The 26998-nt window shown below is 38.0% G+C and overlaps 2 protein-coding genes across 7 annotated transcripts in view; one reads left to right on the top strand and one right to left on the bottom strand.

Annotated features, from left to right (window-relative positions):
* The window catches only part of KLHL32 (kelch like family member 32), a 268165-nt gene extending 247292 nt beyond the window's left edge, over window positions 1–20873 (top strand). Inside the window, exon 12 of the mRNA XM_027090215.1 lies at window positions 19249–20873. Coding sequence (XP_026946016.1) covers window positions 19249–19410 — 162 coding nt within the window. The 3' untranslated portion in view covers window positions 19411–20873. The remainder of the gene's footprint in view (window positions 1–19248) is intronic.
* Window positions 11652–26998, bottom strand: part of MMS22L (MMS22 like, DNA repair protein) — a 152657-nt gene continuing 137310 nt past the window's right edge. For 4 of the 6 annotated variants that reach the window (XM_027090166.1, XM_027090158.1, XM_027090193.1 and 1 more), the window contains one exon: window positions 22269–26561. In XM_027090166.1, coding sequence (XP_026945967.1) covers window positions 26468–26561 — 94 coding nt within the window. In that variant the 3' untranslated portion in view covers window positions 22269–26467. Of the gene's footprint in view, window positions 11703–21166; window positions 21216–22268; window positions 26562–26998 lie in introns of those variants that run through there. The other 2 variants (XR_003429415.1, XR_003429413.1) reach the window with 2 other exon arrangements.

Raw genomic sequence — 26998 nt, 5'->3', positions numbered from 1 at the left:
GAGCCTTGCTGGGTGGAGTATTCTTGGTTGTAGGGTTTTCCCTTTCATCACTTTAAATATATTGTGCCAATCCCTTCTGGCCTGCAGAGTTTCTGTTAAAAAGTCAGCTTATAGCCTTATGACAGTTCCCTCGTGTACAACTTTTTGCTTTTCCCTTGCAGTTCTTAATATTCTTTAATTTTTGCCATTTTAATCAATGTATCTTGGTGTGTTCCTTTTTGGGTTAATCCTGTATGGGACTCTGTGCTTCCTGGATTTGGGTGACTGTTTCCTTTCCCAGATTAGGGAAGTTTTCAATTATTATGTCTTCAAATATTTTCTCAGCCCCTTTCTCTCTTCTCTTGGGACCCCTATAATGCGAATATTAGTGTGATTGATGGTGTCTCAGAGGTCTCTTAAATTGTCCTCATTTATTTTTATTCTTTTTTCTGTTCAGCATCAGTGATTTCCACTACTCTGTCTTCCAGCTCACTGATTCATACCTCTGTATCATAGAGTCTGTTGATTCCTTCTAGTGTATTTTTCATTTCAGTTATTGTATTCTTCATCTCTGGTTGTTCTTTATAGTTTCTAACTCTGTTAAAAACTTCTGGGCCTCCCTGGTGGCGCAGTGGTTGAGAGTCCGCCTGCCGATGCAGGGCATGCGGGTTCGTGCCGTGGTCCGGGAGGATCCCACATGCCGCGGAGCGGCTGGGCCTGTGAGCCGTGGCTGCTGTGCCTGCGCGTCCGGAGCCTGTGCTCCGCAATGGGAGAGGCCACAACAGTGAGAGGCCTGCATACCGGAAAAAACAAAACAAAACAAAAAAACAAAAAAAAAACCTTCTAACTTCTTGCTTTGTGCATTCATTCTTCTCCTAAGTTCTTTGATCATCTTTACAGTCACTACCCTGAACTCTTTCTCAGGTAGATTGCCTATCCATTTCACTTAATTCTTCTTCTGGGGTTTTTATCTTGTTCCTTCATTTGGAGTATGTCCCTCTGTTGCCTTGTTTTGCCTAACTTGCATTTAAAATTTTTCTGTGTCTGGTAGGTTGGTTACAGTTCCCAGCCTTGGGTAAGTGACCTTTTGTAGGAGATGTCCTATGCATCTTGGCAGCACACACCCCTCTCATCACCAGAGCTACATGCTCTAGTGGTGCCCCTATATGGGCTGCATGGGTCCTTCTTTTGTGACGGGCTGACTGCTGTGGCTCACTGGAGGATGGAGTCAGGGTCCAGAAGACCTCAGGGCTGCTGCCTGCCCACTGGTGGATGAAGCCAGATCCTGGGCCTAATGCTGGCCTACTGGTGGGCAGAACTGAGTTCTGGGAACTGGTTGCAGGGCCCAGGGGTTCCAGAGCTATTGTCCAATCACTGGTGGCTGTGGCTAGTTCCTAACACAGTTGGTTGCAGGGTCTGGGCTGTCCTGAAGCTTGTATTGGCCTGCTAATGGGCAAGGCCAGGGCCCAGCCAGTGTGAGGGCAGGGTCTGGCCTGCTGGTGGAATGGCCAGTTCCACAGGCTGCAGGGCTGTGGTTGTATTGTGGCTCATGTTCACCCCCTTGGTGGTTAACAGTGGTCCTGAGACTAGAGAGGCTCACCAGAGGCTGTTGCAAAGGCCCAGGGATTTCTGGGGCTGCCCACTGTATCCCAGCATCTCTGGGTGGAGGGCCCTAGGGGCCCCATATCTAGTGTCTGTGTACTAGTTTGTAGGGCTGTGTCCTGAGCCCTCTGGTAGGCAGAGCCATGTCCGGGGAGCTCTGGGCTCAGGGAGTTTTAAGGCAGCCCTTCTGCTAATGGGTGGAGCTGTCTCTGCTCAGTTAGCTGCTTGGCCTGAGGCATCCCAGCACTGGTACCTAGTCTGTTGGGCCAGGGTAGGGCTGGGTCCCAAGGCTAAAAAGGTAGAGGGAGGATTAAAAAGTGGCGCTTGCCAGCACCAGTGTCCATGAGTGAGCTGTGAGATCACTCCAAGATAAGCAGGTAGGTCTGACCAAGGCTTCTTTCAAATTACTGCTTCTGCTCTGGGACCAGGAGTGTAAGATTTCATGTGCACCCTTTAAGAGTGAAGTCTCTATTTCCTCCAGTCCTCAGGCACTCCTGAAAGTAGGCGCTGCTGGCCTTCAAAGCCAAATGCTCTGGGGGCTCATCTTCCCAGTGTAGGACCCCTGTGCTGGGAAATCCAACACGGGGCTCAGACCCCTCACTCCTTTGGAAGAACCTCTGCAATTGTAATTACTCTCACCACTGTGGGTTGCCCACCTGTGGGTATGGAACTTGACTAAATCACAACTCCGCCTCTCTTACCCATCTCGGTGTGGTACCTTCTTTATATCTTTAGTTGTAGAAAGTCTTTTCTGGTAGGTTCCAAACTTTTTCATCAATGGTTGTTCTGCAAATAGTTGTAATTTTGGTGTGCCTGTGAGAGGAGATGAGCTTAGGGTCTTCTACTGTACCATCTTGGCCAATCTCCAGAGGCAGTACACTCTTCGACATCAATCTTAGAAATATTATTTTTAATGTGTCTCTATTTCCTGGCTTCTGGAGTATCCAGGGTTGTTCCTCTGACTCTAATGTCTCCTCTTTCATTTCTAATTTATTTATTTTCTTCTTTGATTAGCAGTTTTATTATTATCCTTTTTTATTGGGGTATAGTTGTTTTACAATGTTGTTAGTTTCTACTGTACAGCGAGTAGAGTTCCCTGTGCCATACAGCAGGTTCCTATTAGTTATCTGTTTTATACATAGTAGTGTATATATGTCAATCCCAATCTCCCAATTCATCCTACCACCACCCCCCTGCTTTCCCCTCTTGGTGTCCATACATTTGTTCTCTACATCTGTCTCTATTTCTGCCTTGTAAACTGGTTCATCTGTGCCATTTTTCTAGATTCCACATATATACATTAATATACGATAGTTGTTTTTCTCTTTCTGACTTAACTTCTAATTTATTTGAGTCCTCTCTTTTTTCCTTGGTAAGTCTAGCTACAGGTTTACCTATTTTTGTTTATCTTTTAAAAGTGGGTTTAAGCTTTACTGACCTTTTCTATTGTCTTTTTATAGTTTCTATTTCATTTATTTCCACTCTGATCTTTGTTGTTTCCTTCCTCTACTAACTTTTGGGCTTAGTTTGTTCTTCTGTATCTAGTTCCTAGTGTAAATTTAGGTTATTTATTTGAACTTTTTTTTCTTAACGTAGGTACCTCTATGATCTTCTCTCTTTCAATAGCTTCTGCTGCATCCCATAAGTTTTAGTATGTTACATTACATTTTCATTTGCTTCAAGGTATTTTCTGATTTTTCTTTTGATTTCTTCTTTGACCTGTTGTTCAGTGACATATTATTTAATCCTCACATATTTGTGAATTTTCCAGTTTTCTTCTTCTGATTCCTAATTTCATACCATTGTGGTCGGAAAGGATGTGTGATATGATTTCAATCTTAATAAATTTAAGACTTGTTTTGTGGCCTAACATATATCCTGGGGAGTGTTCCAGAATATATTTTCCTCAAGTGTACATGGGACATTTATAAAAACCAATCATGTACTAGGGTTAAGGCTACAAAGACTTAAAAATTAAGTATTATGTATGTAGACTATAATATCTAACTACAATATAATTAAGTTAGAACTTAAAAAGTTAGTTAAATAAACTCCTACTTTGCTAAATAACTCATGGGTTAAAGAAGTCCTAATGGAAGTTTAAAAAATACCCAGAACTTAAGGATAATAAAAACAGTACATAGCAAAGCATGTGGGATACATATAGCATAAGTTAGGACATGAACAAAAAAACCTTCAAAGTAGAAGAGAGAATAATAACGATAGGAAAATAATGAAGTAGGAAACAAAAATACAGTAGAAAAAATTATCAAAGGCACAAATTAGTTCTTTGAAAAATCTTGAAACTCTTTATGGGAGTCTTTAGTTAACTGAAGTCTACCTTGTACTAGAGTTTGGTCCTATCTTTTGGATAACAACAAACAAGCAAACTATTTTCTTTCAAGGAGGGCTTCCAGTCTTTCATCTGTGCATGTATTTGTCAGTCACTGTCTTTGGGGTTTCTTTTTATTTTGTTCTTTTCAGAACTGTAGAACACTGAACTGAGCAATAGGCAGGGATCTGTAATGCTGGGACCCTGGTTTTTAAGTGGTTTGGGACCCTTCATTTGACTACTTACTCAATAGAAGCAAGTTTGGGTTTATTAAAAAGATGCAAATTTTAAATATACGTATGGGTATATTTCTACTAATTGTAATGTTCAATTAGATGAAGGAATAGAAATCAAGATGGAATGGTCACTAATCATATACACTAATTAACGCTTCATGACTTCTGGTTGTTCCCAAACACATCTGTCCTCAAAAGATGAAGAGGTGAGGTACATGTGTATATCTTAAACCACTGAGGATATTCTAGAGTAGCCTCAGAACTACAGTGATTCTAAAAAAGATGTGATTCTTAAATGTTTTAATCAATGCCTATGTTAGTGGAATAAATTTCATCTCTGAGACTGGACAGTAAAATATTCTACTATATTTGCTTTTTTAAAAAATTAGCATTATGAAAAGTTCTGTGTTCCAGTAGTCATTTTGAAGTACCAAATCAATCAGTAATTTTGCAAATGCTGTGTTTATTCCCTTGGCTGGCACAGTAGTCTCACAAAGCACAGATAAATTTGAAAAAGGCTTTTAAGAGCCTTTATTGTTTATAGATAATAAGTTCATATAAGCATATGGATTGTCACTTAAAGAGATGCTTGGAATGAAAGTCTTCATTGATAAGAGACTTTCATTTTAGTTATTCACAACTGGTTATGGTTTACATTACCATTCATTCTAAACTATGGTTGCACAATCTCAAATACTTGTTTTTTTGGTGACTACAGAACTATTTATTTTGGTTCACTAAAAGTAAATATGTTGATGGTTGGAGAGACTAGCTACGTGTTCAAAAGGAAGCCATTTCTCTACTACTTGCTGGAAGAATATCCAACAGAGAAGAAAGATGAGAGACTGGAATAGTGTTTATGAGAAGATATTGATTAGACAGTAGAAATTCCTGAGTACCTATCAGCAGGATGAAAATTACAGGAAAGAGAGGAGACAAGATGGTGGAGTAGAAAGATGTGAGCTCACCTCTTCTTACGGAAGCACCAAAATTACAAGTAACCGCTGAACAACCACTGACAAAAAAACACTGCAACCTACCTAAAAAGTTACCCTACATCCAAAGACAAAGAAGAATCCACAGCTAGACTGTAGGTGGGATGCAACTGCGATAAAATCCAATCCCATATATGCCGGGTGTAAAATAATTATGCCACAGAAGTTCTCCTACAGGAGTGAAAGTCCTGAGTCCCACCTCAGGCCTCCCCAGCCTGGGGGTCTGGCAATGGAAGGAGGAGGCCCCAGGAAATGTGGCTGTGAAGGCCAGCAGGGTTTGACCACAGGGATTCCACAGGACTGGGGGAAACAGAAACTCCACTCCTGGAGGGCGCATACAGGGTCTTGTGCACGTCAGGACTCAGGGAAGAAGTGGTGACCTCATGAGAGACTGGGGCAGACTTACCTGTTAGTATTATATTGGAGGGTCTCCTGCAGAGGCAGGGGGCGGCTGACTCACTGCTGGGACAAGGACACTGGCGGTGGTAGTCTGGGGTGTACTCATTGCCGTGAGTCCTCTTGGAGGCCTCCATTTTCTCACCAAGACCTGGCCCCAACCAACAGTCTGTAGTTCCAATGCTGGGACGTCTCAGGACAAACAACCAACAGGGCAGGAAAACAGACCCACACATCAGCAGAGAGGCGCTTAAAGTCTTCCTGAATAAACAGGTAGCTGATAAACACACCCCCTGACATGGTCCATCCCACCAGAGGGACAAGACTGAGCACCACCCACGAGTGGGCAGGTACCAGTCCATGCCACCAGGAAGCCTGTACAAGCCTCTTAGCCTCATCCACCAGAGGGCAGACAGCAGAAGCAGGAACTACAAACATGTAGCCTTTGAAACAGAAATTGCAATCACAGAAAGTTAGACAAAATGAGATGGCAGAGGAATATGTCCCAGATAAAGGAACAAGATAAAACCCCAGAATAACAAAGTAGAGGTAGGCAATCTACCTGAAGAAGAATTCAGAGTAATAACAGTAAAGATGATCCAAGATCTCGGAAAAAAAGAGTGGAGGCACAGATCGAGAAGATACAAGAAATGTTTAACAAAGACCTAGAACTAAAGAAAAAACAAAGGGATGAACAATACAATAACTGAAATGAAAAATACACTAGAAGGAATCAATAACAGAATAACTGAGGCAGAATGGATAAGTGAGCTGGAAGACAGAATGGTGGAAATCACTGCTACAGAACAGAATAAAGAAAATAAGAATGAAAAGAAATGAGGACAGTCTAAGAGACCTCTGGGACAACATTAAATGCACCAACATCCACATTATAGGGGTCCCAGAAGGAGAAGAGGGAAAGAAAGGGCCTGAGAAAATATTTGAAGAGATAATAGCTGACAACTTCCCTAACATGGGACAGGAAACAGTCACCCAAACCTAGGATGTGCAGAGAGTCCCAGGCAGGATAAACCCTAGGATGAACACACTGAGACACATAGTAATAAAACTGACAAAAATTGAAGACAAAGAGAAAATATTAAAAGCAACAAGGGAAAAAGCAACGGATAACATACAAGGGAACTCCCATAAGGTTATCAGCTGATTTCTGCAGAAACTGCAGGCCAGAAGGAGTGGCACCATATATTTAAAGTGATGAAAGGGAAGAACCTACAACCAAGAATACTCTAACCAGCAAAGCTCGCATTCAGATTGGACAGAGAAATCAAAAGCTTTACAGAGAAGCAAAAGCTAAGAGAATTCGGCACCACCAGACCAGCTTTGTAACCAATGCTAAAGGAAATTCTCTAGGTGGAAAAGAAAAGGCCACAACTAGAAACAAGAAAATTATGAGTGGGAAAGCTCACCGGTAAAGGCAAACATACAGTAAAGGTAGGAAATCATCTGCACACAAATACGATATCAAAACCAGCAACTGTGAGAAGAGGAGAGCACAAAAGCAGGATATTGGATATCCATTTGAAATTAAAAGACCAGCAACTTAAAACAATCTTGTTTATATATAGATGGCTATACCAAAACCTCATGGTAACTGCCAACCAAAAATCTACAATACGTACACACACAAAAAAGAAAAAGGAATCCAAATAAAACCCTGAAGGCAGTCATCAAATCACAAGAGAAGAGAACAGAAGAGGAAGGGAAGAAAAAAGACCTACAAAAACAAATCCAAAACAATTAACAAAATGGCAGTAAGAACATATGTACTGTACAGGGTTGAAGATGGTGGAGTAGAAGGATGTGCTCTCACTCCCTCTTGCAAGAGCACCGGAATCACAACTAACTGCTGAACAATCATTGATAGGAAGACACTGGAACTCACCAAAAAAGATACCCCACATCCAAAGACAAAGGGGAAGCCACAATGAGACTGTAGGAGGGGCACAATCACAATAAAATCAAATCCCGTAACTGCTGGGTGGGTGACTCACAAACTGGAGAACACTTATACCACAGAAGTCCACCCACTGGAGTGAAGGTTCTGAGTCCCAGGTCAGGCTTCCCAACCTGGGTGTCCTGCAACGGGAGGAGGAATTGCTAGAGAATCAGACTTTGAAGGCGAGTGGGATTTGATTGCAGGACTTTGACAGGAATGGGGGAAACAAAGACTCCACTCCTGGAGGGCACACACAAAGTAGTGTGCGCATCAGGACCCAGGGGAAGTAGCAGTGACTCCACAGGAGACTGAACCAGACTTACCTGCTAGTGTTGGTGGGTATCCTGCAGAGGCGGGGGGTGGCTGTGTCTCATCATAAGGACAGACACTGGCAGCAGAAGTTCTGGAAGTACTCCTTGGTGTGAGCACTCCCAGATGCCACCATTAGCCCCAACAAAGAGCCCAGGTAGGCTCCAGTGTTGGGTTGCCTCAGGCCAAACCAACAAGGAGGGAACCCAGCCCCACCCATCAGCAGACAAGCGGATTAAAGTTTTACTGAGCTCTGCCCACCAGAGCAACAGCCAGCTCTACCCACCACCAGTCCCTCCCATCAGGCAACTCGCACAAGCCTCTTAGATAGCCTCATCCACCAGAGGGCAGACAGCAGAAGCAAGAAGAACTACAATCCTGCAGCCTGTGGAATGAAAAGCACATTCACAGAAAGATAGACAAGATGAAAAGGCAGAGGGCTATGTACTAGATGAAGGAACAAGATAAAACCCCAGAAAAACAACTAAATAAAGTGGAGATAGGCAACCTTCCAGAAAAAGAATTCAGAATCATGTTAGTGAAGATGATCCAGAACCTTGGAAGAAGAATGGAGGCAAAGATAAAGAAGATGCAAGAAATGCTTAACAAAGACCTAGAAGAATTAAAGAACAAACAAACAGAGATGAACAATACAATAACTAAAATGAAAAACACACTAGAAGGAATCAATAGCAGAATAACTGAGGCAGAAGAACGTATAAATGACCTGGAAGACAGAATGGTGGAATTCACCGCCACGGAACAGAATGAAGAAAAAAGAATGAAAAGAAATGAAGACAGCCTAAGAGACGTCTGGGACAACATTAAATGCACCAACATTCGCATTGTAGGGGTCCCAGAAGGAGAAGATAGAGAGAAAGGACCAGAGAAAATATTTGAAGAGACTATAGTCAAAAACTTCCCTAATATGGGAAAGGAAATAGCCACCCAAGTCCAGGAAGCACCAAGAGTCCCATACAGGATAAACCCAAGGAGAAACAGGCCAGGGCACATAGTAATCAAATGGCAAAAGTAAAAGACAAAGAAAAATTATTGAAAGCAGCAAGGGAAAAACGACAAATAACATACAAGGGAACTCCCATAAGGTTAACAGCTGATTTCTCAGCAGAAACTCTACAAGCCAGAAGGGAGTGGCAGAATCCAACAACACATTAAAAGGACCATACACCATGATCAAGTGGGATTTATCCCAGGGATGCAAGAATTCTTCAATATATGCAAATAAATCAATGTGATACACCATTTTAAGAAACTGAAGAATAAAAACCATATGATCATCTCAATAGATACAGAAAAAGCTTTTGATAAGTTTCAACACCCATTTATAATAAAAACTCTCCAGAAAGTGGGCATAGAGGGAACCTACCTCAACATAATAAAGGCCATATATGACAAACCCACAGCAAACATCATTCTCAATGGTGAAAAACTGAAAGCATGTCCTCTAAGGTCAAGAACAAGACAAGGATGTCCACTCTCACCACTATTATTCAGCATAGTTTTGGAAGTCCTAGCCACATCAATCAGAGAAGAAAAAGAAATAAAAGGAATAGAAATTGGAAAAGAAGAAGTAAAACTGTCACTCTTTGCAGATGACACGATACTATACGTAGAGAATCCTAAAGATGCCACCAGAAAACTACTAGAGGTAATCAGTGAATCTGGTAAAGTTGCAGGATACAAAATTAATGCACTGAAATCTCTTGCATTCCTATACACTAAAAACAAAAGATCAGAAAGTGAAATTAAGGAAACAATCCCATTCACCATTGCAACAAAAAGAATAAAATACCTAGAAATAAACCCTCCTAAGGAGGTAGAAGACCTGTACTCAGGAAACTATAAGACACTGATGAAAGAAATCAAAAATGACACAAACAGATGGAGAGATGTACCATGTTCTTGGATTGGAAGAATCAATATTGTGAAAATGACTATACTACCCAAAGCAATCTACAGATTCAACGCAATCCCTATCAAATTACCAATGGCATTTTTTACAGAACTAGAAGAAAAAAATCTTAAAATTTGTATGGAGACACAAAAGACCCCAAATAGCCAAAGCAGTCTTGAGGGAAAAAAATGGAGCTGGAGGAATCAGACTCCCTGACTTCAGACTATACTACAAAGCTATAGTAATCAAGACAATATGGTACTGTCACAATAACAGAAATACAGATCAATGGTACAGGATAGAAAGCCCAGAGATAAACCCACGCACCTATTGTCAACTAATCTATGACAAAGGAGGCAAGGATATACAATGGAGAAAAGACAGTCGGGGAAAACTGGACAGCTACATGTAAAAGAATGAAATTAGAACACTCCCTAACACCACACACAAAAACAAACTCAAAATGGATTAGAGACCTAAATGCAACTGGAGACTATAAAACTCTTAGAGGAAAATATATGAAGAACACTCTTTGACATAAGTCACATCAAGATCGTTTTTGATCCACCTCCTAGAGTAATGGAAATAAAAACAAAAATAAAAAAATGGGACCTAACGAAACAAAAGCTTTTGCAAAGCAAAAGAAACTACAAACAAGACGAAAAGACAACCCTCTTTTCGAAAATATTTGCAAATGAATCAATGGACAAAGGATTCATCTTCAAAAATATATAAACAGCTCATGCAGCTCAATATTAAAAAAACAAACAATCTGATCGAAAAATGGGTAGAAGCCCTGAATAGACATTTCTCCAAAGAAGACATACAGATGGCCAAGAAGCACATGAAAAGCTGCTCAACATCACTAATTATTAGGGAAATGCAAATCAAAACTACAATGAGATATCACCTCACACCAGTCAGAATGGGCATCATCAGAAAATCTACAAACAACAAATGATGGAGAGGATGTGGTGAAAAGGGAACCCTCTTGCACTGTTGGTGGGAATGTAAATTGATACAGCCACTTTGGAGAACAATATGGAAGTAAGTTCCTTAAAAAACTAAGAACTACCATATGACCCAGCAATCCCACTACTGGGCATATACCCAGAGGAAACCATAATTCAAAAAGACACATGCACCCCAATGTTCATTGCAGCACTATTTACAATAGCCAGGTTATGGAAGCAACCTAAATGCCCATCGACAGACGAATGGACAAAGAAGATGTGGTATATATATACAATGGAATATTACTCCACCATAAAAAGGAATGAAATTGGGTCATTTTTAGAGACGTGAATTAATGTAGAGACTGTCATACAGAATGAAGTAAGTCAGAAAGAGAAAGACAAATATCGTATATTAATGCATATGTGTGGAATCTAGAAAAATGGTACAGATGAACCAGTTTGCAGGGCAGAAACTGAGACACAGATGTAGAGAACAAACGTATGGACACCCAGGGTGAAAAGTGGCAGGGGGTGGTGGTGTGATGAATATGGAGATTGGGGTTGACATGTATACACTGATGTGTATAAAATGGACGACTAAAAAGAACCTGTTGCATAAAGAAATAAAGTTGAAAAAAAAAAGAACATATATATCGACGATTACCTTAAATGTAGATTAGATGCTCCACCCAAAAGACACAGATTGACTGAATGGATACAAAAACAAAACTCATATATATGCTGTCTACAAGAGACCTTCTTCAGATCTAGGGACACATACAGACTGAAAGTAAGAGGATGCAAAAATGTATTCCATGCAAATGCAACTCAAAAGAAAGCTGGGGGGCTTCCCTGGTGGCGCAATGGTTGAGAGTCCACCTGCCGATGCAGGAGATACGGGTTCGTGCCCCAGTCTGGGAAGATCCCACGTGCTGCGGAGCGGCTGGGCCCGTGAGCCATGGATGCTGAGCCTGTGCGTCTGGAGCCTGTGCTCCGCAATGCGAGAGGCCACAACAGTGAGAGGCCTGTGTACCGCAAAAAAAAAAAAAAAAAAAAAGCTGGAGTAGCAGTATTCATATCACACAAAATACACTTTAAGATAAAGATTGTTACAGGAGACAAAGAAGGACACTACATAATGATGAAGGGATCAATGCAAGAAAAAGATATAGCAACTGTAAATATATATGCACCCAACATAGGAGAACCTCAATTTATAAGGCAAATACTAACAGCCATAAAAAGGGAAATCAACAGTAATACTGGGAGACTTTCACACCCCACTTTCATCAATCGACATTATCCACAGAGAAAATCAATAAGGAAAACACAGGTTTAAATGACACATTAGATCAGATGCACTTAATTGATATTTATAGAGCATTCCATGCAAAAGCAGCAGAGTACACATTCTTTTCAAGTGCACATGGAACACTCTCCAGGATTGAGCACATGCTGGGCCAGAAAACGAGCCTTGGTAAATTCAATAAAATTGAAATTATATCAAGCATCTTCTCTGACCACAACATTATGAGATTAGAAATCAACTACAAGAAAAAAAAAACTGTGAAAACCACAAATATGTGCAAACTAAACAATATGCTACTAAACAACCAATGAATCACTGAAGAAATCAAAGAGGAAATAAAAAAATACCTAGAGACAAATGAAAATGAAAACATGATGATCCAAAACCTATGGGACACAGCAAAAGCACTTCTAAGAGGGAAGTTTATAGCGATACAAGAAAAAATCTCAAATAAACAACTTGGTCTTACACCTAAAGCAACTAGAGAAAGAAAAACAAAACCCAAGGTTAGTAGAAGGAAAGGAATCATAAAGATCAAAGCAGAAATAAATGAAATAAGAGATGAAGAAAACAACAGAAAAGATAAATGAATCTAAAAGCTGGTTTTTTGAAAAGATAAAGTTGAAAAACTTTAGCTAGACTCATCAAGAAAAAGAGGGACAGGGCTCAAATCAATAAAATAAGAAAAGAAAAAGTTACAGTGGGCACCTCAGAAATACAAAGGATCATAAGAGATTACTACAAGCAGCTATGTGTCAATAAAATAGATAACCTGGAAGAAATGGACAAACTCTTAGAGATGTACAACCTCCCAAAACTAGACCAGAAAGAAATAGAAAATATGAACAGACCAATCCAAAGTACTGCAATTGAAACTGTGATTTAAAAACTCCCAACAAACGGAAGTCCAGGACCAGATAGCTTCACAGGCAAATTCTACCACACATTTAGAGAAGAGTTAACACCTATCCTTCTGAAACTATTCCAAAAAAATTGCAGTGGAAAGAACACTCCCAAGTTCATTCTACGAGGCCACCATCACCCTGACACCAAAACCAGATAAAGTTATCACAAAAAATAGAAAATTACAGGCCAATATCACTGATGAACATAGATGCAAAATTCCTCAAAATACTAGCAAATCAAATCAAGCAATACATTAAAAGGATCATACACCATGATCAAATGTACACCATGATTTACTCCAGGGATGCAAGGATTCTTCAATATATGCAAATCCATCAGTGTAATACAGCACATCAACAAACTGAATAAAAACCATATGATCATCTCTGTAGATGCAGAAAAAGCTTTTGACAAAATTCAACACCCATTTATGATAAAAACTCACCAGAAAGTGAGCATAGAGGGAACATACCTCAACATAATAAAGGCCATATTTGACCAACCTACAGCTAACATCATGCTCGACAGTGAAAAGTTGAAAGCATTTCCTCTAAGATCAGGAACAGGACAAGGATACCCACTCTTGCCACTATTAGTCAACATAGTTTTGGAAATCCTAGCCGTGGCATTCAGAGAAGAAAAAGAAATAAAAGGAATCCAAATTGGAAAAGAAGTAAAACTGTCACTGTTTGCAGATGACATATTATATATAGAAAATCTAAAGATGCTACTAGAAAACTACAAGAGCTCATCAATGAAATGGGTAAAGTTGCAGGATACAAAATGAATACACAGAAATCGTTTGCATTCCTATACACTAACAATGAAAGATCAGAAAGAGAAATTTAAAAAAAATCCATTTACCATAGCATCAAAAAGAATAAAATACCTAGGAATAAGCCTACCTAAGGAGGCAATAGACCTGCACTCTAAAAACTATAAGATGCTGATAAAAGAAATCAAAGATAACACAAACAGATGGAAAGATATACCATGTTCTGGGATTGGAACAATCAATACTGTCAAAATGACTGTACTACCCAGGGCAATCTACAGGTTCAATGCAATCCCTATCAAATTACCAATGGCATTCTTCACAGAACTAGAACAAAAAATCTTAAAATTTGTGTGGAGACACAAAAGACCCCAAATAGCCAAAGCAATCTTGAGAAAGAAAATTGGAGCTGGAGGAATCAGGTTCCCTGACTTCAGACTGTACTACAAAGCTACAGTTCAAAACAGTATGGTAGTGGCACAAAAACGAATATAGATCCATGGAACAGGATAAAAAGCCCAGAAATAAACCCATGAACCTATGGTCAATTAATATATGATAAAGGTGGCAAGAATATACAATGGAGAAAGGACATTCTCTTCAATAAATGGTGCTGGGAAAACTGGACAGCCTACATGCAAAAAAAATGAAATTAGAATATTCTTTAACACCATACACAAAAATAAACTCAAAACGGATTAAAGACCTAAATGTAACACTCGAGACGATAAAACTCTTAGAGGAAAACATAGGCAGAACACTCTTTTACATAAATCACTGCAATAGCTTTTTTGATCCGTCTCCTAGAGTAATGGAAATAAACACAAACAAATGGAACCTAGTTAAACTCAAAAGCTTTTGCACAGCAAAGGAAACCATAAACAAAACGAAAAGACAACCCATAGAATGGGAGAAAATATTTGCAAATGATGTGGCCAACAAGGGGTTAATCTCCAAAATTTTCAAACAGCTCATGTGACTCAATATCAAAAAACAAACAACCCAATCAAAAAATGGGTAGAAGGGGCTTCCCTGGTGGTGCAGTGGTTGAGAGTCTGCCTGCCGATGCAGGGGACACGGGTTCGTGCCCCGGTCCGGGAAGATCCCACATGCCGCGGAGCGGCTGGGCCCGTGAGCCATGGCCGCTGAGCCTCCACATCCAGAGCCTGTGCTCCACAATGGGAGAAGCCACAACCGTGAGAGGACCGTGAACCGCAAAAAAAAAAAAAAAAAAAAAGGGCAGAAGACCTAAATAGACATTTCTCCAAAGAAGACATACAGATGGCCAAGAGGCACATGAAAAGATGCTTAACATTGCGAATTATTAGAGAAATGTAAGTCAAAACTACACTGAGATATCACCTTCCACCAGTCAGAATGGCCATCATCAAAAAATCTAGAAACAATAAATGCTGGAAAGGGTATGGAGAAAAGGGAACCCTCCTACATCGTTGGTGGGAGTGTAAATTGATACAGCCACTATGGAGAACAGTATTGAGGCTCCTTAAAAAACTAAAAATAGAGCTGCCATGTGATCCGGCAATCCTACTCCTGGGCATAAATCTGGAGAAAAACATGGTTCGAAGGGATACATGCCCCCATTGTTCACTGCAGCACTGTTTACGATAGCCAAGACATGGAAACAACCTAAATGTTCATTGACAGTTGAATGGATAAAGATGTGGTACATATATACAATGGAATATTACTCAGCCATTAAAAAGAATGAAATAATGCCATTTGCAGCAACATGGATGGACCTGGAGACTATCATACTAAGTGAAGTAAGTCAGACAGAGAAAGACAAATATATGATATTGCTTATATGTGGAATCTAAAAGAAAATGATACAAATGAACTTATTTACAAAACAAAAACAGACTCACAGACAGAGTACAAACTTATGGTCACCAGGGATGACAAAGGGTGGGGGGAGGGATAGATTGGGAGTTTAGGACTGACATGTCCACACTGCTATATTTAAAATAGATAACCAACAAGAACCTACTGTATAGCACAGGGAACTTTGCTCAAGTCTGTAAGAACCTAAATGGGGAAAGAATTTGATAAATAATAGATACATGTATATGTATAACTGAATCACTTTGCTGTACACCTGAAACTAACACATTGTTAATCAACTATAACTCCAATATAAAATAAAAAATAAAAAAAATATTCTAAGCTCCAAAGCATTGAATAAATTCTGAGATGTGATTTGTGAGGGAAAAAAAAAGAGAATTACAGGTCAGAGTGGTGGAGAAAATAGTATAGATGTTAAAAATATCAAAGTTTAAATTTTTCGTAAGTCACAAATCTATAGTATTCTTGGATTCTAAGTGCACTGCTGGCTAAGATTAATGAAGGTCACACTTAAATAGTTCACAGATTGGTCTGTTAACATCCAGAAGGACTAAAGTAATTTTCTTTGGTCTTGAAAATACCAGCCAATAACCTCTCTCATTAGACTGACCCTTCTGGATTCTAATCAGAGCTTATTTAACTGTCATTTGTAGGATTCAGCCACAAGCCTGTCAAATGTTGAGAAAGCATACTGTTCTGTTTTTTTCTACTACTTGATTTAGCACAGACTATTTGATCCATTTCAAGGGCAACCCAAATAAGAGAAAGGCTGAGGTGCTCTTAAACTAATACTTGTTCAAAGATGGAGATTTGGACTTGTTAGTAATACTGACCCATGTAAAATATAAAAAAATAGATTCCTGAGGAAAGTCAGGTGTTCTTCTTTATTCAGTGGGTGTGTAAGCAAATGTCTGGCACAGAGGTTGACTCTAATCTGGACGCTGTGGATGACAAGCAGCCGGTAAAGGAACAGCTGCCTAAGTGTGCAAGTGATTAGTCTGTGTTGCCAGATCACCTCCACTGCTCTTCATTTATGATTACTTCTTTTTGGCTGGAGGATATGCTGCCAAGCCGGCATCTCCTTCTCCCAAATGCCTTCTTCCTGCCAGTTTACAGGGGAGTGTTTTGGAGAAAAACTGCCAACACTTCCTTTCCCATCTTACAGATTAAATAAATTGCATCTGCTTAACACACACAGCCTCTGTTGGCCCAGGGAACCAGACAAGCTGTTTGGACAGTGACCTCAACTGATATTTTGTGTTCTAGAAATGTATTCAGTTGAGGAAGGGATACCACGAATGGCATGAAAACCTTGCTCTTTCTTGGGTTGCAACCTTGAGCCCAAGTACTGGCTCCACCACCACTTACTAGCTGTGTGCTCCTGAGCAAGTCATTGAACATTCTTTGTATCTCAAATTTTCTTCTCTGTAACCGGAACAATAATCTTATTTGAGGTAAATATTGAAAGACCTCTACTTCCTTATTTAATGAAATACTAGTCAAAATCCCATTGTAATTTTCCTTTTTCTCACAGGGTGGGGGAGTAATACTTGTCAAATTGATCTTGAAGTTTCTCCAGGAAAGGAAAAATACAAGAAGAACCAAGAAATGCTTGAAAATGAATGGGGGAGACATGCCCTACCCAGTCAAAATAACTAAATGTGGTACTGCGGGAAGGTACATAAATCATTGAAAGAGAGAACAAAGAAAAATTTATATGTTGCATATACTAGAGCTATTTAAAATTAATAGTGACAGGGCATATTGTTCAATAAATGGGATGGGACAGCTAAATGTCCATTTGGGAAAAAAAGCTACAAGGTTTGATATTTTATTCTAGACTTTAGTTATTTCCTCCTTTATGAGCTTGGATCCCCAAATCTCAAGGGCTTCTTTCATCTAAAATAATGCATTATTACATTAAAGGCTTAAGAATTATCCACTTAGAGCATGACTTCCCTGGTGGCTCAGTGGTTAAGAATCCGCCTGCCAATGCAGGGGACACAGGTTTGTTCCCACATGCTGTGGAGCAACTAAGCCCATGCACCACAACTACTGAGCCTGCGCTCTAGAGCCCGTGAGCCACAACTACTGAGCCCGCATGCCACAACTACTGAAGCCCACATGCCTAGAGCCCGTGCTCCGCAACAAACAAGATAAGCCACGACAATGAGAAGCCCGCACACTGTAACGAAGAGTAGGCCCCGCTCGCCGTAACTAGAGGAAGCCTGCATGCAGCAACGAAGACCCAACGCAGCCAAAAATAAATTAATTAATTAAAAAAAAGAATTATCTACTTAGGTGACAGATGAAGGCATGAGAGTGGACAAGACCATTGAAGAAGAGCACCAAGGGGTCTGTGGTTGGAATATTGGGGCATACCTACATTTAGGATGGGGATGGAAGAAGTGGACCAAAGGTGGCCTGCGTCAATGACCAACTTATTTTTTTAAGGTCATAGAACCCAAGGGAGGAAAGGTTTTAAACAAAGGTAGCTCGGTCTGTGCTCTGTGGTTACCTAGATGGGTGGGATGCAGGGGGAGGGAGGTCCGAGAGGGAGGGGATATATGTATACATACAGCTGATTCGCCTCGGTGTACAGCAGAAACTAACACAACATTGTAAAGCAATTATACTCCAATAAAAAATTAATTTAAAAAAATGAAGGTTGAAGAAGGTCATATGAAAAGAGGTTAAGATGATTGAAGGCTGGAAGGAACATTATGGGTTAGACATGTAGGACATGACCAGCTTTCCTCAAGAAAGAATTTTCCTAGTAGTAAGATTAAACCAGGGGCTTCCCTGGTGGCGCAGTGGTTGAGAGTCCGCCTGCCGATGCAGGGGACACGGGTTCGTGCCCTGGTCCGGGAAGATCCCACATGCCGCGGAGCGGCTGGGCCCGTGAGCCATGGCCGCTGAGCCTGTGCGTCCGGAGCCTGTGCTCCACAACGGGAGAGGCCACAACGGGAGAGGCCACAACAGTGAGAGGCCCGCGTACCGCAAAAAAAAAAAAAAAGTTTAAACCAGCTTTCCTCAAGAAAGGAAATGACCAGCTTTCCTCAAGAAAGTATTTTCCTAGTAGTAAGGTTAAACCAGAATCAGTGAGGTGACAGCAGGCAAACACTAACAAAGGATTCTTTCCACATATGGAAAGAGGTGGAACTCCAGCTTAATGGGGAAATAACTGGGGAAGAATTTCCAGAAGCAGCTGATTTCTTTGAACCTGCTACTAAGCTATAATACTCTATGTGCTAGACACTGAGCTGTATGTCACCAATTTCCAGAGCAAAGCTGCAAGGTCAATGTTGTTTTCACTTTACAGGTGAGGATTTGTAAGCCAGCATACAAACAACACGTACTAACTAGTTTGGGCTAGTTACTTAAGCAGTCTAAGGCAGTTTTATTAAAGGAGAATAATGCTACCTACACCTTGACACTGTTCTGAAGATTAAATTATTAAATTATATATGTATATACAAACGTAACATACATATCTATGTATGTACAAACGTGTACAAACACAAACAGAAATGTGTAGAATAGTACTTTGCAGGAACTTAATACATATTCCTGGTACCATACTTGAGAAAAATAGCAATGCGTAAGGTACAGTCATGGTGGCATAACTGAATTTAACTGCAGGCTTTCTTTCATGTGTACCCAGCTTTATTTTGAACAACCACCTTTAACGTACAGGTTTCTCCTCTTCTTTTGTTAGGTATTGGATGTGAGTAGAGAAGGCAAAGAAGAAGTATTCTACGGGCCTACACTTCCTTTTGCTTCCAATGGAATAGCGGCATGCTTCCTCCCAGCTCCGTATTTCACATGCCCTAACCTTCAAACTCTTCAAGTGCCTCATCACAGGATTGGCACCATCTGAAAAGCCAGTGCTCTCTTAACAACCAGCATGAACACGAGGAAGAAAAAGGCCTGACTTTTGGATACTGGGCATGAAAATACTCAGTGCTCAATGCTTCCTTGTTTTGTTTTCTAGATCTTCCATTCAGATAAACATTAGCAAAAAATGAACAGTTTTCTAAAATACACATTATTGAAAACGCTTGTCACGCTTCTCAGTGTGTGTCAATATACAGCACAATATGTATGACTTTTATGGTGGTGTAGCTTAGTGCTAACTTAATGGTCCATGGATCTTTTAAGCATTCTTTGTACACTTTGTCTAATCAGTGCTGTCCAGGACATTACCCTCTTAGTAAGGCAGTTTATTCCACAAGTACTGCCATCAATGATCTTAAAAAAAAATTGTCAGTACTTAATCTCTTTACTACTTAAGCCTGGGATTGTAATTTTTCTTTTAAAAATTTAACATTATACAGCCCTGCTGTATAAGTAGAGGCTCATCATTATGACATCATAAATTTTTAAATGCCATATTTTATTCAAGGTAATACAAATAATAGAAGTACACCAGAACAGCAGATGGAATACCCAGATTTTTCACCTTGGTTGCTCTGTTACCTTGGGCCAGGAGCTTAACTTTACATTGCTTCAGTTTTCTCACTTTTTAAGGAGGGCAATTATTGATTTCCATATTAATTCAGAAGAATGTTTTAAGGATTAGGCAAATGCTCTGAAGTACTTTGCCTAAGGAAAAAAAATGTCACTCAAATTACAAGGTATTTTACTGTTTTAGAACCTTGTAACTGAAAAAGATTATTTTTGAAGTTTAAAAATTACTAGATAGAACTTGGAACACAAGCTATGAGATAAATGATTCTGAAAAGCATGTGAAAGAGACATGCTAATTATGAAAAAGGGAGTTTACTAAAGCCAAAGATTCCTAAACTTGTATAAACACTTGCCTAAAATAATAAGTCTCTCAAACATTTCATCTAAGCTCATTTAGTGAAAAATGACATTTTAAAGCTCAGAAAAAATTAGTTGTACTAATTTCGGTACCATAAAGTGCTCTGACATAAATTTGAACCTAGTATCAGTAGTTCTAATAAAAGTTTTTCCACTTTGTTAAAGGTTATGTCAATCTTGAGCACTTGTGGGATTCTTCTCTACCACCAATACATATTTTATTACTACCATTTTTAATAATGCATGAGAATTTTTTTAGGCTAGGTTTTTGGATTTGCTTTGTCTATAACAAAAAATAAAAAATAAAACAACTCAATAATCGTATTTGAACATAAATTCAACAAGTATAACATGAGTTTTCCCCCTTAATCTTGTTAGGATAAGTCACCTTTATTAAAAGGAAGATTTTACTTTTTTTCCTTAGTTTAATCATTCAGCAATCCTTGCTTAATGGGAAATTGTCATTTTATTCATGTAACCACTTTTAGTAATCAGAAGTGAAAAAAAATATTTTTATTCCTAAATATAGAATTCACTAACTTTATATGATACCTAAAACATTAATTAAAAAATATATATATATAAATAAAACTTTTGGCTATTTAGATTAAAGGCCGGGAAGGGAGACTAGGGGTAAAAAAAAAATGGTAAATTTTTAAAAGAACAGATTTTGTTTACACAAACAAAAAGCCTTAAGAATATTTGTACAGTTCTGAAAAGTGAAAATTGATAATTGACATTTAGAAGGAAAACAGAGAGTCTATTTAAAAGGTATAAACCATCTAAATTAAGTTTTTAAAATGCCTTACCATGTCAGGAAAATGTCTCCAGCGTTTCAGAAATCTTTTCAACAAGGACCTAAACAAGAATTTCAGATTTACTAAAATTTTTACTTGACACACACATTTTCCATCCAGCAGTTTTACCTTATAAAACCTTAAAATCTGTTTTTAATCCCAGACTCTCTACCCAATTAATGAAAGGGAAGGTCTAAAAGTGAACTTGCTTGAATGATAAACGGAAAGGCAGCCTGAGATTATTGTAATTTCTGTGTACACTTCTATTTATTTAAAACAAACGAGTATATATTATCAAACCTCTCCTCAGTGAACTTTAATGTATTATTCTGTAATATTACAGAATTGAAGTCAGAATTTTTAAAAGTTTTACATAGTTTCCAGAAACACTTATAGACAAAGAACAGCATCCAAAGTACAGCACCCCTCCCCTAAAAAGAAAAAACTTAGATCGCTTATAATTCGATCCTTCCCTCAAATTACTGATCATAAGAGCTAATTAAGAAAAATTCTAGAAAACAATGTTTGGTCATATAAACCAAGGCCCACTGAAACTATTCAAATATATGTTCTCCATTTAAGTGAACTATCCTACAGTAATTCATCTTCCATTTTTACTCTTCAAAGTTAAAGACCATATTGTATTTATATTTAAATTATTAATTTGAATTTCCAAAAGACTATGAAGCTTCCAACAGTTTAAACATCATTTCAAGATTTTACTTTAAAAAAGAAAAAGCAGTAACACAGATATTAGCAGTGTTCTTACTCTAGGAGGAAAAGCCAGAAAAGACATGAATCTCTAAAATAAAATAATATGTATGTAAAATGCAATAAAATTCCTTAGATTTTTAAGAACAAAATGCCAATTGGTTATTTTTAGGGTGTTTTTCATCCTTTTTCTCTTCTCAGTTTAACCACATGTATTACACTGTATACCCTTCAGCCATTACAATAGCTGAAAAATTAACTTTTCTTTGTTTTAGCGGAGTATAAAAGCAACAGGAATAATAAGATAAAAATTATTCCTGTAGGTAACACGGTTCATTTTTATTTTGGTTTTCAAAGAGTCAATCTGTCATAAAGAGGCAGTTGAATAATCACAGGTGCAGTGTAAGTTGAATATATACATTTTTTATTATATCTCATTACTATATACACAAATAACTTAAAGCATGCATATGCCCAGAATTTTTCTAAAAGCACAATCCACAAATGCAATGAACTGGATAACTATCAGCACACCAAAAACTTCAGTAAGCAGAAGTTGGTAAGTTCATTTGGTACTGATTTTGGTAATCTTACCAAACATAGTTTATCACAGAATCAAAATATAAATCTCATATCTTATTAAATATGTGAAAGAATATGCTATTTTGCTAGCTTCCCAAACCAACTGTTTTAAGCAAACAAAGCACGTTATTTATACTAGCATACTCTATACTTGACTGACAAGGCAATATTTTTAACCCTAGGAGGAGTAGGCAGGAGATCAGTTTTTGGAAAATGTAAGGTTTATGTAAAAAGTCTATCAGTCAAAAAGCAGTGGTTTAGTACAGAGAACACAGTTTTCGGTGAGGTTTCTATGATACCTATCTTTTATCTTTGAAACACAAGTGCTATGTTACTGTGTAGGATTAGGGAAGGTACGTTTCCTAAAGGCTTTTCCCAACTGCAAAGGCTCATCAAATTTTTATATGATATATAATCCTAACAAAGGGGAAGTAAAAATAAAAACTGCCAAAGATTCTGTGAAAGTACATGGAAATGGGCTCATGTAATTGGTTAAGAACAAAGTAGGTTTAAAAATTTATGATGAAGCATGGAAGAAGATAAAAATAACAATGCATAATGAAAACACACACATAGTCTAACAACTCACAAATAATATTTTACTTACCCCCCAAAATAGAAAAAGTCAAATATGCTTAGTAAGAAAAGAAAAATATGCTAGGGATAAGTAAAGATATAAAAAGTTTTAAACTTTGAAACTCTTCTAATACAAATGAACAAAGTACTAAACGATTTTTGTGCAGCGACAATACTCCATGTTTTTTTCGTCCCCTATGGAAACCTAATTAAATGTTCAACTGAAATTTAAATCGTAACCAAATCTGTGTCTAATAAAGTCCTTTCATCACCCTGTTGTCTTTCAATCATCTCTTCTACACTCCATCTGATATTTTAAAGAAATTATTTGAGTGGAATAATTACATATCCAACATGTATATTTTAATTTTCTTCCTATTTAAGTGCCTTAAGGTTAGGTTTCTATAGAAATGATGGTATTCTAATTGGCAAACTGAGTGAGGCCCACAGCGTAGAATGAACATGTCATTCAGAGAAAGCAGCTAAGACAGTCTGCTTTCCTGCTTGAGGTAAGTTTGGAAACAGAAGGTATAGCGTCAGATGGCAGAAGCCTCCTGACTGAAGGGCTTGAATGTCAGCTTATTAACAATGGGAAGTAAATGGAGGTCCTTGAGCAGAAAAGTAAGAAGAAGAAAGAAGTATTTTAGGAACACTAATGTCAAAACTATGTGAAGAATAAATTTCAGGAGTCCAGAGATAAGAAGGAGATTATAGTACCCAATAGAAAAATGTTTGGATGCATGAAATGGCAAGAAGAAAAAAATCACAAGAGCCTATAAGGTGATCAAATGAAAAGTGGGGAGCAATGAATCCAAGAAATGTCACGGCTAAGTGACTTGGGAAAGTGGTGTATTCTCTGGGTAGAAAATGAAGGCATGAGCTAGACTGGAAACGAAGATGATAAGGGCAGCTTGACATGTTGCCTTGAGATTTCAGGAGAATCCAACTAGACAGGTTTAGAGAAAAATTAGCACTACAGATAGAAAAAAATTATAAGCTAGTTTTATCAGTTCACTACTACAAGAATGTTGAGACAGAGCAGGTGAAGGGCTAGATCTTACCAGTAGGGACAAGAAAGAAGAACGTGTATGTAGGAAGGAGCGATACTGCTGAGGAAGGGATCAGAAGATAAAAGAAAATGCAATGTCACAGAGGCCCCAAAGACCAAGAAAAATGAAAACACATTCCAGATTTGGCCCAAAGAGAATGGCCTACCTTACAATGGTAGAAGCAGCCGCCTCAGGGATTACAGGGTTTTTAGGGGAAAAGGAACATTAACGAAGCAAGTATAGGTACTCTTTAGTCTGGAAATGGAAAAAGACAAGACTATAGTAATAATTTACGGGTCAGTGAAGATTCTTAAGAAATGGAACAGAGTCATACATATTCTTTTTTTCTTCAATGAAACAGCTTCTTTAAAACTTTACTGATACATAAATTTAAAAATACATATATATATACATACACAGGTATTGTTACAGACTTTTTCTTGTTACTGATTTTTTTATGTATAAACTTTAGTTATTCTTAGTATCTACAGCTATACACCCTAATGCATGATTCAGCAGCAGATTTTCTTAACCCTTAAAAAGTTTCATAAGCTAAGGAGCAAGATTCTCCAAGATATCTTTATCAATTTCCCTTGGGGGTGAAAAAAAAAATATATACACACATATATATATACACACACACACACATAAACTCTTTAAAGGCATCCCATTAAATAGTTTAAATTTCAATTGCTACAACTTGCAAAATAATGCATCATTTATTTAATAAGTCACTATCGTAATGAAAAGAAACTCATTGCTATGAAGTCTTAGTAACCTTAAAGAGGCTTTCATTCATCCCATTTGTTGAATTAAAAACAGTTTATTTTGGGGGAAAATAAACCATTTATATGTCATGAAGTCCTTTAGACTTCACAGATTACAATTAGGAAAGGGCTATTATCTACAGTTTCCCGACTGCAATGCATTTCATTTTAAAAGATACTTCTTGAGTCAGAAAGGGTTGAAATGTTTTCCTGAAGGAATAGTAGAACCATGATAAACACTAGATACTCAAGAAAAAAAACAATAAATTATTTCAAACTTAGCAAACATGACATGTAAGGAAACATTGAAAAGAAGTGCGATCTTCATCTAGGACGTACCATTAGAGAAAGAGGAACAAAATTAGGAAGTGTTCTTCACCTTTGTGCATGAGATAGAGTGATCATGTCTGTACACCACCAAACAGAACATAGGTCAACAAATACTTTCACATACATTTAAATTATATGATTATAATTATAAAGCAATTATCCCACTGATTCCTACCAGAACATTGTGAAATTTAAAAAAGGGTTATTATTCACTTTTCTCCATGAAGAAACTGAGGCTCAGAAAGGTTAAGAACTTGCTCAAGGTCACAAAGCAGAGCTGGGTTTGAGACCCAGGTGGGTTCCCAACACTAAGATTGGAGCTCTTTTTACCAAATAATGCTCATTAGAAAAAGGAGTCAAGGACAAAAGCCCAACTGGTGGAATGAATCTGAATGAAATAGTTAAAGGGTTGAGCGATGAGCTGCTACAGGAAACTAAACTGGCTCCCTTCAAACATGTAAGATGCTAGCTTATAAAAGGCTCTAATTGAAGAGCAAGGAGATAAATCAGCTGACTTCTCAGACCTCTTCTGTTAATTTTGTAAACTTAAAAATTTCTAGAATATTATTTATTCTCTTTTCTTAAAGGCTTTTGTTTATCCTCCTCCTGATCTGTCTTTTAATGACAACTCCAAACGAAAGGATGAGTAGAGGAAAACATCTGGCAACCGTTGGAACCCAAGTATTGATATAAACACTGTTGGCCCAAGTTAAAAAAAAAATACATATTATCTGTATAATCATTTAGCCAGATTCAGTCTCATTCCTCATAGAGTTAAGTGTGCTTTGTAAGGATTTTATTAACTTGCCTCACGCATAGTATAAAAAAGGATAACAAATATACTGTTCTATCTCCTGACCACCCCTCCAAAAAAAACCCAGCATAGGGCAGCCAGGTAATTTGAAATAGTATCATAATAAAATATAACTCATAAGAAAACAAAAACAAAACAGAAATAAATTACTCACAAGGCAGAAAGTCACATTACAGTAAAATGGCCATGGATCAACCAGTACAAACCTGTTTAGACATACACACATAACACTCCCAGTTAGGAAAAGTTTCTTTAGTTTCACTAAAACCTCTTCAAAATAGAATGCAGTTTTACCAAGTTCGAAAGCTCCTATAACATATTTAATTAACTTTTATTTCCTTATTTATATACCTTATACTTACAGGTATGAAAGGAAAAAAATGCTAGAAAGTATTTTTAACAGAACATTATACAATTAATTAAAAGTAGGAGTCAGAATGGTGCAAAGTGACTTTAGATAGTTATAATTAATATTGAGGATGAATCACAAAATAGATTTAATATTATCATCTTGTAGTCTCTGTATCTCATCTTGTCCCACTTGTCCTAGGTGAGATAAAAGTTTGCTATAGGCTTCCCTATAAAGAAAAAAGAAAAGAAGACAGATATATATTTACTACATTTTCCACTATTTTTCATTTAAGTCTTTACAGACTGAGCCTGCTTGAATGTCTACTTGTCTATACACACCATACACGATGTAATTAAAGTACTTTGACTCTTTAACATACTACTTTTGGACATATGAATTATAGTATGAGTAATGACCCTTCTAAAACAATCTCTTTAGGAAATACAGACTTATACCCCCCCCCATGTTTCATTACTCTAAATAGTCCAGCATTATCTTCAGCTGGGTTGTAATCTATTAAAAAAAAAAAAAAAAAGCCTTGATCTATTTCTGACCAAAACCCATATTATCTAGTTGAGTCACTAATCTTATTCACTGGAACACACTCCAAATTTTTATAAGTGGAAAACAGGCCATTTCTAGAAAATGAATCTATATTTCATA

The sequence above is a fragment of the Aethalodelphis obliquidens genome, unplaced genomic scaffold (genome assembly GCF_003676395.1).
Source record: "Aethalodelphis obliquidens isolate GAN/ISIS:26980383/991018 unplaced genomic scaffold, ASM367639v1 scaffold3, whole genome shotgun sequence".
NCBI classification, from domain to species: domain Eukaryota; kingdom Metazoa; phylum Chordata; class Mammalia; order Artiodactyla; family Delphinidae; genus Aethalodelphis; species Aethalodelphis obliquidens.
Note: the sequence above shows the minus strand (reverse complement) of the source record. Positions and strands in the feature narration are given on the sequence as shown.